Source organism: Rhinichthys klamathensis, unplaced genomic scaffold, assembly GCF_029890125.1.
Source record: "Rhinichthys klamathensis goyatoka isolate OS25496 unplaced genomic scaffold, OSU_Roscu_1.1 h1tg000029l_1, whole genome shotgun sequence".
NCBI lineage: Eukaryota > Metazoa > Chordata > Actinopteri > Cypriniformes > Leuciscidae > Rhinichthys > Rhinichthys klamathensis.
In genome coordinates, this window is record NW_026606579.1 from 3911905 (window position 1) to 3930969 (window position 19065).

Genomic DNA, 19065 nt, shown 5'->3' on the forward strand with positions numbered 1-19065 from the left:
AAAAATGCATTTGCCCACCTACCTAAATGTAGGGGAGACCGTGAATAACCCCAATTTTTTAAAAACGGTGGAGTCTTCCTTTAAGACTAGCCTGCCTGGGCCTGGCCATATTTGAAACATCTCACTCAATCGTTCGTTGTTTAGGTCTATATTACAACCGTTTTAGGCGTGGGCTTTATTTGAAATGCAGCTTCCGATGTTGTTTAATAACTTTCAAACGGTAGAGCCTGTTCCTTTATAACATAGCCAAAAGTTGGTGTATTTTTGCTTTATACATTTTAGGCTTATTCTCAAATAAATTCATATTGTGTTAGGGGGGCGGGATTATTACGCAATTTTAATCGGACAATTTGACCGGAGAGATTTAATTTTGTCGGACATTTCATTTTTTTCCCGGCCAATGTCTGGTAATTACCGGACAACAGAAACCCTGATTCCCTCATTTTACAAAATCTTGTGCACGATATAATAATTTGTTCCCTGGTTTACTAAATGGTGCACATGATATATATGTGTGTGTGTGTGAGCGTCTGATCATGTGCAGCGGCGTCTGAATGACTCTTAATTGCACTGTTCATTAGTGAAGCTTTATGCTCACTGAGACTCACTGAAGCTAATGAACTCTAGTTGGGAGGCTAATTACTGCTTCATTTGAGAGGATCCTTCATTTTCCTCGGAGAACAGACAGATTATTACACACACACACACACACACTTGTGTAAGCTGCTATGAAACACACTGATTTTATGAGCAATATCATAAAGATTCGCTGCTGGAGTCATTACTGACTGAGACCACTGTATATAAAGCAGACGCTAGTGTCCGTTCTGATCGTCTGTAGTGAAGTGAGCGAGACTGCTGTGTGTGTGTGTGTGTGTCTCTTACTCGTCCATCTCTCCTCTCACACACACATGAAGTGAGATCCGTCCGTCAGCTGTGGGGGGGAGGGTGGAGGCGGGGGGGAGGAGGAGGAGCTTGGAGATTGGGGTGGAGTCGACACACTGTTCACTGCAAAACACACAGCGCATGCACACACACACACACACACACAAGCTGGTTAATAATCACACACTGACACATTCAAGCAGGGAACTAAATCAACACTTCCTATTCACAACCGCTTCGTTTTAGTCAATCAAAAATATATACTGGACATGCTGGTTATTTTTTGATTCACTAAAATCAAGTTCACTAAAATACACAACAGGTTTAGTGTTTAGTGCAGAGAGTTATATTTCAAATGTAAATATTTAAATCAATATAGAATTAATGTATATATGATTTAATATATGATTCACTAAAATAAAATACAAAAAAACTAAAAGGTTTAGTGTTAGTAGTACCGGCTGTAGGCGCCCAGAGGACTATGAAGAGTTAATAAATATATGAATATATAAAATGTACACATATCTATATTTAGATATTCATTTAAAATTATACCAGTGTTACTTTTGTATCATTGAGAAAATTTAATTTTAGCTAAAAGTTTTAGTAATTTTCTTGTATGTTTTTGACATTTCTTTTTAATTTATATATAGTTTTTATACAATTTTATTTTCGTACATTTTAGTAAAATCATTGAAATTAAAAAAAATATAGCATTGACCACTAGTTGAAATAAAATATGTTTTTTGTACATTTTATTTTATTTCAGTTAATGATGTTTGCAGTAACAAAAATGTTTTGTATTGTTTCAGTTTTCGTTAACTATAACAACCCTGATATATACATATATAAATTAAGATACACATTTATGATTTAATATATATATAAAAAAAAAATATATATATATATATATTAAATACATTATTATACAGTGTGATTCACTAAAAAGTTACAGAAATTATGGAATATATAATATTTATATATAATTTAATAAATACATACATAAATATGATTTATAGGGATGCACGATATTGGATTTTGGCTGATATTCGATATGCTGATATTTTCAAACAAATTTTGCCCGATGCCGATACCGATATATTTGTATTTTTTTAAGTGCAAAAAAAGCTTATTAAAGCTTCTATTAATGTTCTCAGTCAAGAGCAGTGAGTGATTTCCTCTGTTTTGTTGTTTTATTAACATTAAAGGGATAGTTCTCCCAAAAATTTAAATTGTCATCATTTACTCTCTCAAGTTTCTTTCTTCTGTTGAAAATAAAAGTTATTTGGAAGAATGTGGCTAACCAAACAGTTGCTGTACTCCAGTGACTTCCATAGTATATTTAAGCACAAGAAAGAAATGAATACAGGTTTGGACCAACATTAGAGTGAGTAAATAATGACAGAATTTTTATTTCTGGGTGCAGTATCTCTTTAAGGACAAGCGGCATATTATTACTGTCTCTTTAAGAACTGCACGCGACGCGTCTATATAGGCTACTACACACATTTGACAAGCAGATTTTCTCTGTTTGCTTTCACTTTAGACAAAACCAACCTTGTTTATGTAAACCTTGTGTGTATTTGACAGTATCAGCGCAATAAGACTCGAAAGATTAGTCCAGTATGCAGGCGCTGTGACAGGCTTTAGTTCCTGTGAGCGTCGGGTGTAACGCGCTCAGAAAAGCGGATGTTAGAACAGCGTATCAGCACGTGAATGATATGTTTACCTAGCAAGACTTTGACGCACATGCAAACAATGAACTTTTGTGAATTGCGGTGTCCCGTGAGTGTAACTCTACCTCTGCGTTTACATGTGATGTGATGTGAATGTACGTCGCGTTGTACAGTATGTTGAGATGAAGGCGCCAGAATTGAACTGATAGAATGCACGATACTATGATTTTTCTTCAAAAGCAGATCGTGGAGACATTTTAATCGTCCACGATCAAAAACCGTGAGACGCACGGCACACCCCTAGTTGGAAGTTTAAGTTGCTGGCGCTCATGCTTCGTTCACGGTCGTCACGTGCGCATAGGAAACACGCCACCCAATCGGCAAGGCTCATCGGCAGAAATATTCATATCGGCCGATGCTGGTCATTTTAAGCTTTTATCAGTCGATACCGATGTTGTCCCGATATCATCGTGCATCCCTAATGATTTACTAAAATCAAATAGACTAAAAAGCTTCTAGAACACACAAGCACACAGCAGTGTTAGCGGCAGCAGGACTCATGGGAAGGTTTGAGGGGGAAGAGGTTCTTTAAACACTTTGCTTTCGCCCCAGAGCGTTTGATCACAGTTTAATGGAGTGAGTCAGAACTAAAGATTGACTTCAGTACGAGAGCACATCTTCACTGCCCACCTGACATCAGCGTGCCATGCTTGCTATTGGTCAGCTCATAGGACACGTCCTGCTCTTGACTGGAGGGCTTCTCGTCGTCCTCATCCTCCTCTTCCTCGGTGCCCACGCGTACCATGACGGCCGTCTGCAAGCTGACACACACAACGGAGAGCAGTGAGCACTGCTGTTATGAAGCGCTGTGTGTGTGTGTGAAGTGAGTCGCACCTGTTCTGTGTGGCCAGACTCCTGCGAAACTCCAGCGGACTCAAACGCTTCGCTTCAAACTCCGACTCGCCCTCGTTCAGCGTCACGCTCTTCAGAAGAGACTCTTTAATGGATGCTGATCGGGACACGGGCGGTTTCTCCTGTGTAGACACACAAACACATGAAGGAAACTCTCATACTGGACTGAAGCACCATTCACAGGGACCCTACAGAGTGTTCACTGCTCCCTAAACACCTAGCAAGGGATATTTAGAAATTTGATTTATAATTTAAAATTCCCTCTCATACTTCCAGGTTTTCCATGGAAACCGTTTTTGGAAAAGTTTGTTTATTTTGGTAATCGAGTGCGTCGCATTACTCACATAACTTGTGCTTTAGACGTAAGTAGAATCCGTATGTTCGTTTGGCTGGAAGCTAGTTATTTTACTTTATAAAGTTTTCTCACACAAACGCATCGCTTCAGAAGGCCTTTATTATCCCGCCAGAGCCGCGTGGAGTTCGTTTATAATGGATGAATGCACTTTTATGAGCTTCAAACTTCCACAGTCAGCTTGGAAGCGTCAGCGTGTTTATTAATATAACTCTGATTGTGTTCGTCTGAAAGAAGAAAGTCATATACACCTAGGATGACTTGAGGGAGAGTAAATCATGGGCTAATGTTCATTTTAGCTACTGTGAACTACTCCTGTATGCAAGCAAGTATGAGACGCTCCACGCATGTAAATGATAACAGCTCGTGTGGAGCATGAGCCACTCTGAGACGCATGTAAATAATTAAAGCACATATATATTAAACTCACAGGGCATATTTATTTAATTGAATCGCAGCCTTTGTGAATTCATAACATCACTATGCTCTAGTATGGTTTTCAAATGGCTTAAATATATCATGCAGCCTTAGAAAGCGGTTTAATAATGCGGTTCATGGATTCTCGTGCGTGGATGAATTGCAATCGAGGTTTTATTTATCGTTTTTAAATCAAAAACTCGAATTTAATCAGGGAATCGTGACAGCCCTAATATGTACCTTGTTCTCCAAGTTGGCATATCCGGAATCCACATCCCGCGTTTCCCTGCAGTTCTCTTCCGCATCCGTGGGTTTCCCAGCCGTCCGCTCTCGCTCCCGACCCTCAGGCGACGGGTCTCTGCGCTCGTCCTGCTCATCCGGAGAGATCACCGGGCTCTTCTTACGCGTCTGAGGGGACAAACGCTCACCGTTAAACCCCAGCAGCACACACACACACACAGAAGAGGAAGCCGTAAACACACACTGCTGGACAGGAGCGCAGCGAGCCGGAAAACTGTAAAGTGCACCGCTGTAGGGAATCATTAAGAGCTCGATTCATCCAGAGATGAGTCACTTTGAATTACAGCGCCGTTCCACAAACTTCTAATGGCGGAGCAGGTTTATGAGAGCAAGAGCCCTCCGGACCAGATGCATGATGGGAATGTGACGTTGTTCGTGTGTTATTCATGTCCTGTGGTTTTCAGGGCGGGTTCACTCGAGTGAGACGGTGCAGGTCATGGCCGAGCATTTATAAATCACAGATGATACAGTGAAATAACCACACAACGTGTCCAGTGTCATCTTACGGTCCTCGACGTGAAAAAGCAACGCAAAGCGACAAAACTACAGCCTGGATGGATGGATGGATGGATGGATGGATGGATGGATGGATGGATGGATGGATGGATGGATGGATGGATGGATGGATGGATGGATGGATGGATGGATGGATGGATGGATGGATGGATGGATGGATGGATGGATGGTTTTAATGCCATGTCAGCATCTAAGGCTATTTTAATGGCAAAAATTAAAAAAATACTAATATCATATAAATACAATAAAACCAAGCAAACAAACACAACAAGTCATATATATATATATTTTTAAATTAACATATGATTAAAAAAAAATCCAAAACCTTTTCAGGCATAATCTTACTAAAGTCCTTAAGTGAAATAACTTCATAAAAGAGCATTCTACTTGTATTAAACCCAGGACAGGCCAATAAAATACAGTATGTTTAACAGAGAGGGGAATCTTACAAAACATGCAGAGAGTTGGGTCTTCACCTTTAAGCAAAAAAGCCAAACTTGTATGACCTATACGACATCTGGTGAATACCACTTGATCAGATCTACTTTTAAGAGCGATTAAATGTCTGTTTGAAATTTCCGGATGAATTTCATATAGCTTATTATTCTTGCACGTGTTCCACTCCTCTTGCCACTTATCCAATATATAGCGATTAATAATCGGTCTGATATCTGAGAGTGGACTCTGACATTCATTAACTTCCTGATTAAGAGCTTCCTATGGCGTATTTTGAAGATGCAGATGTTGGCACCTGTAGGGTGTAGTACGGGTTGTCTTTAGTGAAGGAGAGGCTGCGTGACAGTGACCCGTCTTCTCTTCTTCGTTCACGTAGCGCCCCCTGCTGGTGTCGTCTGATTCGCTCCATCTGCTCCTCGACACTCATGCGTGTTCGGCCCACCTCTACAGCGCCGCTCATGTGCTCCACTGCGCTGCGGGGACGGTCCTGCGGGTAAGACTAAACATGCGGATATATATGCATTAACAGATATATTCAAACAAATATGATTATAAAGTATTAAGCTCAAACTCAAAATATATATATTCAACCAAAACCATCAAAACATAATGTAATGATTTAATAATGTAATATTAAATTATACATTTTAATCTGTCAAATTACATTACATATATAGATATATTTAAAAAACAAACAAAATAATGATTTAATAATGTATAATTTTAAATTATATATTTTATTACACATATTATATTAAATGTATTAAATTAAGTATTATAGTTATATTAAATTACATCCTATACAATTTCACACACAAAAATCAAACCAATCTAAAACCTTTGAACGGTAGTGTATATGTATATATTTCTAAGATGATAACCAGATGTGACACCTGTGAAGCAAACTATTATTAGAAATGTTTATTGATGTGCGCAGCATGTAAGCACCCAGGATGCCTAGCAATGCCTCAGCCAGGGTTGCCAAGTTCACGGTTTCCCTGCAGAATTGGGCTTCTTTTACACTGCCGCGGGTTCATTTGTTTCCCGCGGGTTAAAGGTTTGACATAGTGCATAAACTGTATTTGAATGAAATGCTTGTTTTGAAATATCTTACATTCCACCGTTGATAAAACTGTGCTAGATGATGAGTTTTATGAGGGAGGGGCCTTTTGAGCTCCTTTATGAAACTACTATATAGTGATTTTTAAGTTGATTTGGGCTTTTTTGGACTATATTTGACAGGCCTTTTACTGGCAACCCTGACCTTTGCACACCTTTGCAACGGTTCATTTTGCACAGGCAAACACAACTCCCATAGTTCTCAGATCTATTTGACATGTTTGTTTGCAGTGCACTTACTGTTCTGGGGTCAGGCTTCTTGCTCTTCCTCAAGGTGACATAAGAGGCGATGGTGGAGGATTCAGGCATGGGTGATTTAGTCCTCGGACTGACCACTCCGACAGGGTAAACGATACCTGACAGAGAGAGAGAGAGAGAGAGAGAGAGAGAGAGAGATCAGTGAATAGCAGCGAGGGCTTTATGACTGGTTGTGTTGGTGTTTGTCAGGGCACCTTTGGTGACGCCGGGCGGCTCTTTCTCTGCAGTCTGCTCAGATTTGTCTTCGCCGTTACTCTCGTCGACCTCGGCTACCGTGGTAAGCTCCGGCTCGCTCTTATACAGTCTGTAATCCGGGCCCTGGAGAGCAAAGATTTAACCTGCTTACACATTATTTACAGCACACACACACACCATACAAACGTACTGATTCTGTGAAGGTTTATGCTCATGGATTACATATTAAAATGGGAATGAGAATAAAAAATACATTTGAAAGAAACTAAGCCTCAAAGGAAGAAGCACAAACCTATGCAAAGGCTGCGGATCTATTGAATGTGTGACAGGAAGTGCTCAAGGATGTTGAAGATGGGTAAATGCACAAATGAACATCTGACACAAATTAAGAGGGTTCAAAAGCAAAAAGCACATGAAATGAAAACTAAGACTAGGTGAATATTCAGCCTAAAAGGAAAACTATTTCTTCATTACACAGAAACAAATAACACCATACATGCTTCTGTGGAATATCAAGGGGGGTAAAATATGTATTTAAGTGCTGATATCTACAGGACAGGTTGCTGATATAATACAGGTATATTGAATGAGTCAAACAATATTTCTAAAATGAAAAGACAAAATATTTTAAGTCAAGTCAAACGTATTTGTAGTGCTTTTCACAATATACATTGTTTCAAAGCAGCTTCATTGAAAATCATGATGTTATTGTTTATAATATCTTCATGCCTTATAGTAGTTGCATTTAGCAGATTAGAGCTGGACAAAAATATAGTTAAATAATGCAACGATACAAGAAATTAAGCTTTTGAGATTTGCTATATAGTATATATTGCCTTACACTTGTATACTGTATGAATGTGGATATTAATATATATAGAGGTAGACGATAATATACATAAAAAAGATTTGTTATTTTGTATTATTATTATTATTTATTTTGAATAACACTGAATAATGTATGGTTGGTGGGTTGAATTTTTTATGTACTTTTATTTCCTGATGTTAAATTATGTATAATGTTTAAAAATTGGAGAGAAAAAAAAAAAATCAGGCAGAAACCAACATGACATCATGACTTTGCGTAAACATACACGCCACTTTCAATTCAAGTGGCGTGTTATTTATACGCATTTTGAGCTATCCGCGTGTATGTCCACGCCGAAATCTTTTGCGTGTATGTCTACGCCATTAAATGTCCGAGTGATTCCGCGTGTATGTGTACGCCGTTAAATGTCCGAGCGAAACGAAACAAAATCTATATCTACATCTGTGGAGCGATATTTCTTTTCCTAGGATGGTAGGAGAAGACTCATAAATGGTATTAACCCCAGTGACGGGTAGGTTTAGGGACGGGGTTGGGGTAGGTCATATATTTATATATATACATAATACAGTAATAACGTTAAGTGAAAGGCGTTGATAAACACGCTGAAAAGCGATTATGCGTGTTGATAGCACGCCAAAAATGGAAATACGAATTGGCGTGTCATACATACGCCATTTCATGAGATCAGTCTGCAGAAACGGTTTACCATCCACACAATGGGGAACACAAAGCGGATGCGCTCATCAGCTAATGCAAATTTGAATTTGCCTGGCTGATATATTGATCTATAACTAACAAAAACACAATCTAAAATTAGAACAAATCAAATGATGGGTTTATGAAGCACTGAAATGAAGATGGCTGATGGGATGGGTGGGCGAGGGGTTCACAGCGGGTCTTACGCTGTGGGCACCGTTGCGCTGGGCGTTCTTGCGGTCCTCGGGCCGGTGAGGGGTGGTACGGGGCCGGTCTCCCCCCTCATACGAGTACGGGAGAGGAGGACGCGGAGGCACGGAGTCTGACTCCTACACATCGCACAGAACGGGAAAGTGAAGGACACTGTTGCCAGGTGCAACAACCAACCCAAAGCGGCACAAGAGACTCTCGAGTGAACCCACAACACAGGTGAACACACTCGTCCTGAGGATCTGAGACCGCGTTACTGTGATTCAGAGATTCAAAAAATAATGACTTACTTCACTCTTATGCAGGTTTGACAGGGGGTTTGCGCCAGGAAAACCTACAAATGTAAAAGAAGGTCAAGAAGGTTTCTTGTATGATAACTGGTGTTGTTATTGTTAACTATTAAAAATCATTTACGTAAACTGAAATAAAGCTGAAATAAAATAATAATATATAAATGTTGGATGAAAAACCTAACATTTTTAGATTTGTAGCCTTGAATTATAAATGCAGCCTTGGAAAATAACCGAAATAAAACAAGTTAGTACTAAAATTACTAAAGCTAAAATGGAAAACAAATTTAAGCTTAATAATAATATTTAAAAAGAAATAAAAACATTAATAGCAGTAACTAAATTAAAATGAAACGATAAATAAAAATGTACTACTGAAAATATATAAATAATTAAATCTTATATAATAATACTAAAATAACACTGATAATGACTGTTAAATTTCCCGTTATTATTGTCAATTACTGTAAAAATAATGGAATAAATTAAATGTGTGCGTGTGTGAGTGTGTCTGTGCGTGTGTGTTAGATTTACTGAGTTTGTGCTTTTACACTTTTATTTTATTTTATTCAGGAACTCCCTAGTGCGTGCGTGCGTGTGTGCTTGTGTGTGTGCCCGTGCATGTGCAAGTGTGTGTGTGTGTGTGTGTGTGTGTGTGTGTGTGTTTTGCATGCTCTCTCACTGGGTTCTGCGTTTCTCTTGGGTTTGTTCTTGCTCAGAGCCTCCATCACATCCTGAATTCTCCACAACTCCTTCTGGATCTGAACGTGCTTTTGGCTGGGCGGCTCCGTCTGGACACAGACAAACTCTTTATGAACACCTCAGCTCAATGCAATGGAATTAACATGGAATGAGTGAATTTATGCACATATCATTTTTAGTAAGCAGCATATATTATGCTAGCATTAGTCACCTGTGGGCTCCCGAGGGCCTCGAGCTGCTCCAGGAGGTTGGTTTTAGCCAGAGTGACGTCTGCCTCCAGTCGATCGTACTCTCTCCAGCTCCGCTCCAGTTCCTGTGAGCAGCAGAGCATGATGGGTGAGTGATTGAGAGTGTGTAGTTGTACATCAGTGAGAGTGAGCGGAGTGTGTGACGTACAGAGTTGACTCGTGACAGCTCTCTGCAGGTGCTGAGGAGGCCGCTCTGAAGAACATCTCTCTGCTGGATCACGCTCTGGACCGACGCTGGATTTTCACAGCTCATCTCGATCTCCTGACTGGCTGACAGTAACGCCGTCTCCAGCGTGTGCTGCAACCACACACATGCAGGAATGAGACTATTAGAAGACTGCTTTATGTTGAGAATGGAGATGTTCGGTACCTTTTCTCTGTGAAGTTGCTGGAGTTTTTCTTCTTGAGTTCTCACTACTTTATCCTGCTCACAAAGCCGACTTAACTTTGCCTGAAACGGTAAAGTCAGGGTCAAATCTATAAAAGTGGGTTATTTTTAAGCAAATGCATATTAATATGTTTATGTTATCTCAAATAAATGTGAGGTCATAAAAATGGGCATGTATAATAAGTATACAACAAATTTAAAAAATAAAATAAAATAATGCAGTCTGAAACAAAAAAATAATGCAGACTCAAATAAATGTGGGGTCATAAAAAAGGGCATGTATAATAATTATACAACAAATTTTAAAAATAAAATAAAATAATGCAGTCTGAAACAATAAAATAATGCAGACTCAAATAAATGTGAGGTCATAAAAAAGGGCATGTATAATAATTATACAAACATTTGGGGAAAAAATAAAACAGTCTCATAAAATAAAATAAAAACAACTTTATGTTATCATATTGCATACATATGAAACATCAAAACCATAATCATAATAAGTTTAAGCACCCTGAAAAGCTTTAATTGATGTACAGAACAGTATTGTTTCTTAGTTTACACACAGACTTCAGTAAAAGTTGTATTATTCCATATTAAGTTCAGGTTTTAATAGGTTTTCTTGCTATTCCTGGCTTCAAAAGTTGCTAGTATAGCTTTATAGATTGAGATAAAAATGTTTTTTTAACTCAATTCACATTTGGTAATTAATACCTTATTTTTTTTAAGTCTCAATCCTAGTCCTTCATAAAGTGTATAAAACACTGTATAGGTTTGTGTTTTGTGCACTATAGATTTTTAAATGTGTAATAGAAGCACAAACGTAAATAATAATAGTCAACGTAAGCGTACAATCATAAAAACAATCAGTGAGAGAGCATTATAACGATATTCTTACATCAATGTCCAGCTCCTCCGGTTTGTACAAGTAGGTGTTTTCTCTGTATTCTTCAGGACTCATCTGCTGAAATGAGAGGGAATTACGTAAGATGTTATATGCATTGTATAATATATCCTAGAAAGTGTTATACAGACTGCGTATGAAGCAATGGAGTGAGCGGCATGAGCCTGTATATAGTTGAGTTACTACTGCTCTACATGCAACTTAACTCCTCAATGTACTGTCAAAAAAGCTTAACCTTAAAACATAACTACATAAAAAATAACTTTATTTGCTACAGTTACTTCAGTAAATCCTGTAACAATTGCAGCCAGTACAATATAAACATGTGCAGTCAGTTTCGCAACAGGGATCTTTATATACAGTCACACTGTATACAAAAGCACTGGGACTGACAACCAAACAATCATGCAAACTCCATCCAAACAGTTCGGAAGAAGCAAATGGGAAAGTCTGATGGAAGATTTCTATCGTATACAAACACAGAAGTATGCAAAAAATGATTTGCTTCCTCAATATTTTTGTCTTTTCCAGTAGAAATATCCTTAAATCAAGATATGTTAACTTGAGAAGCAAAGTCTAGATGTCTGAAAAATGTATTAAAATTAAAGGGGTTTAGAAATCTGCCAATTGGGTCAGAAAAATAAACTAACTTACTGGCAGATACTCACTTAATATCTTCGCAATTAAACGTATCTTCATTTTAAGAATGTTCGTACTGGAAAATGACAAAAATACTGAGTAAGAAAATCATTTTTTTTCCACACACTCATTCACACTTGTCTGCAGCCGGATGAGTTTATGCAGATATGAATCATCTCATCACGGAAATAACGCTGTTTCAACACCATCTGGTGTGAAAGAATCACAAAACTGTTAAGAGCGCTCATGTCGTACACGTCCACAACATCTGCTACGGGACACGCACGCACACGCAAACAAAGAGTTTGAGCGCCAATTTAAAAGAAAACTCGCAAGAAATACAACAAGAGTCATGTCCTCTGTTAAATATGAATGGATTGTGTGCTGAAAAACAGTTTGGTTTCAGGAGGTCTGCCGTCCCCCTCTGTCAGGTCTGTCAGCGCTCGAGCCAGTGTGACTAATGACAACTAGAAAAAGCTGAGACTAAATCTGAAAGCTCACACACGCTCGACTACAGGCCAGCAGAGAGGAACTCCTGACCCCGAATCTCGGCTGGAGCCTCCAGACGCTCAGACTCCGACTTTAAAGGATTTCTTAGAGAGGAGCCGCTGTCAGAGATTTGAAGAACAAAGAAAAATCTGAACATAAAAAGGATAGTTCACCCAAAAATAAAAATTCTCTCACCCTCATATCACCAAATGTATGGCATGAGGTTGTCAATTCACCTTTTAGGGTGCTTTCAGGGTGTGTTCACAGTTGGCAGGTTTAGTTTCATTAAAGCAAACCCTGGTGCGATTGCTCTGTAAGTGCTGTTCATTTTAATAAGTGTGAACGCTGCCATCTGAACCCTGGTGCGCACCGAGACCCCTGTGGGTGTGTTCACACTCGTAGTTCGGTTTGCTTAGTTCGTTTGGTCCGTACCAAAAAAACAAAACAAAACATTTAGTACTGGTATGCTTAGCATTCACATCGGCATTTAACATCGAACCTAAAGATTACAAATCTAAAGGCATAGGGATATGTTCACAGCCTGATTGGTCAGCTTTTATTAGGTATATTTTGCAATTAAACTTACGAACATCCAAAACAATGCTGTGTTCTGGGCTGAATGTGCTCGTTGTATGTGTGTAGCCTGGTATATTATGAAGCTGAACACTCGTGAAGAGCTTATAAAATGTGTAAAGGAGTCAAAACAGTGGCAGGAATCCCTCCGTCACACACACACAAACGAAGATCTGCTGTGAGGAGACGCGGTTCTGATGCCTGTACGAACTGTGATGGGGAAAAACAGGTTTGGTTGAGCATTCGGTTCGTTTTAGGGTTGCATCTTGTGACATCATGTCCTGTTGTTGGTTTGTTTACATGTCTTTGGTAATGTTGCGCTCATACTTCAATCGAATCGCACCCGAGTTCGTTTGGAAGCGGACTGAGACCCGTTCATTTTGGGTGAACTATCCCTTTAAGTTGACTTACAAAGACAAATGAGACTCAAGATGCATCCAAAATTAACATCTAGCATTTAAACCACACACTTCACAAGGAACTGCAACAAATACAGAACATGTCAAAAGTCAGAATTACATCTTTCGCAAATTGCATGTCCTCTAATACATCTTTACTTAAGAAGTTGTCAATTTGGTGACATATTTGTTGAATATTCCTCACATTAAGCTACTAAAATCAATATATTACGTAGAAAATATATCTCAAATGCTTTTATTTATGTATAAAATCTCAGATGTGAAATAAAATAAGTATATCTCATATTTGATGCTACGACTGAAACTATTAATAAAATAATAAGCTTAACCTCTCTGTCACAAGGACAAAAATATAGTTTTAATAAAACTATTGCAAAATATAGTTCTATACTGATTATTAAAATGTTAGTTACAGTTTTCGTCTTTGATGTGAACGGCCCTTTAAACCTTGTAAAACCATGTTTGTGTGACATTTTGACCTTTTCCTTTGAAGGTCAAAATGGTACGTGATGCCAAGTACAAACAAAAAAAGGCTTTGTAAACCACACTGGTCTCCACACACTTGAGATTGAGCGGATACATGTAAGCTGGCGTGATGGATGAAGCCATTGCTAATGAACGTGACATTAGCGCGAGCAGCTGGTCAGCTAGCTGTGATTCGCACGGCTGTGCGGTGTACGAAACGTTCAAGCCATGCCAATACCGGTTTGAATTTCAACAAGAAAACAACAACAACAACAACAACGGAAACCAATGGGATATGCTGGAACGAAACCGACACAGGATGGGGCAGTGAGGGGGTGGAGCTTCGACAAAGAGGCGGGGCCCATGACACGAAAGGGGAGGAGCATAACCATGTGTTCCAAGACCTTACTTGCTGGTACAGTTGCGGCCTTGGCGCCGAGTTCTCAATCATAGTGTGAATCATGAAGATTATTGGCTCATTCTCCTTCATCTAGTACGTGAGGAGGAGGAGGAGTAACAGCTGTTATCAAAGCACTGCAAGACACACGCTGTGTGTTTTAACAGCTTCTGACCCTTACAAATATCACAGGTCTGCTTTACTCATGCTTTTTCTTGTTCACTGTTCCGGAATAATGACTTCAGTAATGCAATATAATGTTAAAAGATAATAAATTGTTTTGTGAAAGAAAGAGAAGAACCCTTGCTGGATAATGTTGACCTTTTCAAAAACATCAAAATGTCCACCAAGATGTGTTTTATCAGCGATACTGTGTTCACTGTGAAAGTGCTTGATAATATCCTAGATAAATATTACTGCAGTTTCAGCTATACATAAGAATAAAAGGAAAACCTTTCAGACCTCAACAGTCAGGACCAGGGCAGTGTTGTTATTATTGTTAAATAAAACTACAATGAAAACCATGCAAAATCCTTTTCAGCAACCCTACATTTCTCTACATTTTAGACAACTTAAGCTTTACACAAAGTGAAATCTTGTCTTGGTACCTAAAATAAAAAGTTGAATTACTAAAAGAAACAAATAAAAGCTCATTCAAAATCTTAAATAATAATGACATATATGCGGTGTGGCATTTGTATGAAATACCAATTTCTGAAAATACATTATAAAAACAGAATAATTATTCAACTTCACCAATCATAATTCTTTATGGTATGAGTAGTTAATACCCAAGCCCCAAAACTTGTTTATGCCTGTAAAGAAAAGAATATTAAATGTACTTCCTGAACCAAGGGCTTTCAAAACAGAAAGGTTACTCTATTAGTTATATGAACAATACGATACACACACAGTAGGCTTCTATTGAGAATGGACAAACTAAACAATACAAATGAACTATGTTTTAAACTACTATAAAAAAAGAATGAAATGAATCAGCAGTGAACTGCTATTTTTAGGGACACCATCTGCATTCAACAGACGCAGAGCTTCTACAGAACAAAGAACTGTAGCAGACGCACTGACTGGAGAACAGAGACGACGCTTGGGTTTGATCTGTGCTGTAATAAAAGTACAGTAGCCAGAGAAACAGGAAAGTCCCTCACCTGGCTGTCCAAGTACATGAGATTCCTCTGTAGGTGATGGGAAAGGATTTCACTCTAGAGACGCCAAGAGAAAGAAGATGAGAGGAGAGCAGTGAGAAAACCAGAAACTTTGGGCTTCAGAGCAGGGGAAGTGCAACACAGACGGTGCAAAAGAAATCAAAACTAAAGAAGCCATTCACTGCTGTCAAAGTCAACAACGGCGAGCTCCGCTTTATCCTGAAGCTCATCATGCACTTCTATGAGCTAAATGAAGCAAGCCGAAGAGCAAATCAGAAATAAGGCTCTTGCATATAAACGGGTCCACCAGAGGATAGCAAACACACACACAACGTCTGCTGATCATGCAGCAGTCGCACAAAACATGATCAAAACCTACAGGATTGAAGGGATTTGCACGTTAGAGGAAAGGAAAGGACGTTTCTCCACATAATAACACTTTACAATAAGGTTTCATTTGTTACCTTAGCTAATGCATTAGCTAACATGAACTAACGGGGAGCAATATATTTTTTTATACATTTTAATAATTTAAAGAACCTTTTGTGCAATGAAATCTTCAATTGTTTTTCTTCATGGAAACATCAAAGCCAATAAAGAACCTTTATTTTTAAGAGTGTAGTTAGTAAAAATATAATTGTTCATTGCTTGTTGATGTTAGTTGACAGTGCATAATTCATGTTAACTAATTTTACATTTGATTTTAAAAATGTATTAAATTATTATAGTCTAATGTTAATTCTTTCCCCAACAGCGTTAATTTAAAAACAACAACAACAAAAAAACAGTTGCTAGTCAGCTCCAGCATTTTTGATCATTTAAAATGGATACATTTTGCTGTATTAATATCTAAACATACAATACGTCAAAAGAAAGAACAGCATCTGCTTTTAAACAAAACAAAACATTTTATTCTAGCTTCATGCATTCTTTTTTTCTTATTCAACACTTGAATCTGGGAAGGTTTAATTAGAAAAAGCAACATTTTGATAAAAAAGCTGAGAAAATTGCGTTTTGGTCAAAGACTACATCCGGATCAGTTTCATAACGATGATCAAAACACAGGCCGAGTAGATCGAGTCCATCAACACCACCAAAGCTTCACAGTCATTACCTTTTCATTGATTGGACATTTCATTCAGTAACGTTTGATGATCGCGTTATTTTACGTGCGTAAGCAATGCTTGTTATTGGATCTGGAGATTCTGTACTCTTTCTGAAGAAGCGTAATAGCGCCTCCTACTGTGTGTAACAGTGAAATCATGGATTCCCTGAAAATTGCATCCATGGCAGTGAAAGAGTTAATAAATGCAGTAGAAGTATTGTTCATTGTCAGCTCATGTTAACTAATGTAGTTACCTAATGTTAACAAATGAAACCTTATTGTAAAGCACTAAATCTTGCATTGAAATCCACCAATCCACAACAGCATGCGGAAGCAATGGGAGAACCACCAGACTAGGAAATGAAAGGGCGAGGTTGTGGGGTGGCTGGAGGGTTTGCAGGGTGAACTAACAAGCCCTTTACTCTGGGATGCACAGGCTGACCTTTGGGTTGGTGGCATCGAGGTTTATCTGCATTAGCTGCGCGAGCGTGTGCTCACGGAGGCTGTTGAGCTCGGCCTGCTGCCGCCTCAGTTTGATGAGCAGAAGAGTCAGTTCCTCTGGCTGCAGCGGGACAGGACAGCGGTTAGTGTGGGCCGGGATCAGAGGGTTACGGGGGTTTGGGCCGTGTTGTGTGTACATGTGTGTAAAATATGTGTAAAACACATGGAGGAGCTCTATTAATATTTTTCTTTTTTACTCTGTACAGCACATTGGTCAACAGAAGTTGTGTTGTTTAACTGTGCTTTATAAATAAAGTGATTGATTGATTTCATCAAGTGACCGCAGGCTTTTTCATTAAAATGCTCGGTCTCCCTGAAATCATATCACAGACAATTTCTGCCTATTGTATTTTGTGTGTTGAGTTGCAATCTTTGATCTAATTCAACATGATTATAGTTCTAGCAGGTCCAGCTAAGGTGCTTAAACCAGTTTAGTAACCATGAAAAAAACAGGTTCTCTAGCTAGAAACTAAGTACAATCTGTTTTTTTTTCCAGCAGGAAAAGCTGGAAAATGTGCTTTTAAGAAATAAAAATCAAGCACAATAAAATATAACAAATTAAAATTATAAAAATAAAAGGTAATTGAAAATATGAATAGATACTGTATATACATACGGGTGTGTGTGTGTGTGTGTGTGTCTGTGATTACTAAACTGGTTTATGCACCTTAGCTGAACCTGGTAGAGCTGGATAATAATGTTAATTAGATATCACAGGTTTATGTCAGTATCCTGAAAATGTTATATGCTTGAATGTTTCTATTTTCTATGTTGTAGCATTAAAGTATAATATTTTCAGGATAGACTGGCATTGACCAGCTAAGTTGCATAAACTAGGTAAGTAACTTTACATTTAAAGGTAAGCTGTTTTTTTCCCAGCAGGATTAAGTTTAAATTTGTTTTTAAGAAACGCTAATTTATCCTTAGAAACTTGTTCTAACAACCAATTAAGCAATACTTCAAGCAAATAATCTGAGTTATCACATGTTTGACATTTCATCTTGGGTTATAATGATTCAAATAAAAAGTAACATCACACAAAAACAAAGATCATAAAAACTTTTCTCAGGGAGAGGAAGAGGCTTTTACTGAAATCAAAATGTTTAAGGTACTAAATTTAATTTCATGGACTGTAGCTAAAGACATTTTTCCAACAGTTACCCAGTGATGATGAGTAAAACACATTTGGAGGAGCTCTATTAATATTTCATCAAGTGACCGCAGGCTTTTTCATTAAAATGCTCGGTCTCCCTGAAATCATATCACAGACAATTTCTGCCTATTGTATTTTGTGTTAGTGAAATGAATAAATAAAAAGCATAGGCTTAACAGGTAAAGACGGCCTAAGGCTGTTAAAACTTGAAACGTCAAGTAAGAGAATAATAATTATAGTTTTAAGAAGAGCTTATGGTATTAGCACTTCTACTGCGTGCTGCTGTCACAATAGACACACACACGCGCACACACACACACGCTCCTCTCTGTGTCAGAGGCATTTAATTCAACCTAAAACATAAATATCCAACTCTTCTGCATTGAAACAACACACACACCCTGTGCAGACGAGTCTACACAAGGCTACTGGCGTGTACTTGTAGAACATATTTGAATATCCGTTTAACTCGACATGAAATGCATTTGCAACCTGTTTTACTTCCATAATGTGGAATACCTTCAGGTGAAGCAGTCATATTTTGATGAAAGATTAGAAAAAAATGTTTACCTTTGAAATGATGTGCACTGATAAATCATGCACTGTAAGACCAGGAGCATGTGTTAAGAAACTAAATACATTTTGATCTCATGTTGACTTAAAATAAGCAGCTTCGACCTACGCATGTAAAATATTCTGTCCAAAGCCGCCTAATTTGCAAGCCAAAGACAGAGAAGCCTCAACGAATCCTCAGTGGCTTGCAACTGAAAAATGCAAAGAGTTTGACAGTAAAGCAAAGTTCTGGATC

The 19065-nt window shown here is 38.3% G+C and overlaps 1 protein-coding gene across 29 annotated transcripts in view; it reads right to left on the reverse strand.

Annotated features, from left to right (window-relative positions):
* Positions 1-19065, reverse strand: part of plekha5 (pleckstrin homology domain containing, family A member 5) — a 143023-nt gene that overhangs the window by 2712 nt on the left and 121246 nt on the right. For 9 of the 29 annotated variants that reach the window (XM_056245319.1, XM_056245317.1, XM_056245316.1 and 6 more), the window contains 16 exons: positions 17046-17165; positions 15502-15555; positions 14348-14428; positions 11348-11413; positions 10432-10512; positions 10210-10359; positions 10025-10126; positions 9794-9902; positions 9112-9155; positions 7086-7209; positions 6874-6989; positions 5810-6013; positions 4483-4650; positions 3456-3595; positions 3252-3382; positions 886-1008 (listed from right to left, as the gene is read on the reverse strand). In XM_056245319.1, the coding sequence (XP_056101294.1) occupies positions 902-1008; positions 3252-3382; positions 3456-3595; positions 4483-4650; positions 5810-6013; positions 6874-6989; positions 7086-7209; positions 9112-9155; positions 9794-9902; positions 10025-10126; positions 10210-10359; positions 10432-10512; positions 11348-11413; positions 14348-14428; positions 15502-15555; positions 17046-17165 (1797 nt within the window). In that variant the 3' untranslated portion in view covers positions 886-901. Of the gene's footprint in view, positions 1-885; positions 1009-3251; positions 3383-3455; positions 3596-4482; positions 4651-5809; positions 6014-6873; positions 6990-7085; positions 7210-8817; positions 8941-9046; positions 9056-9111; positions 9156-9793; positions 9903-10024; positions 10127-10209; positions 10360-10431; positions 10513-11347; positions 11414-14347; positions 14429-15501; positions 15556-17045; positions 17166-19065 lie in introns of all 29 variants that reach the window. The other 20 variants (XM_056245342.1, XM_056245341.1, XM_056245337.1 and 17 more) reach the window with 10 other exon arrangements.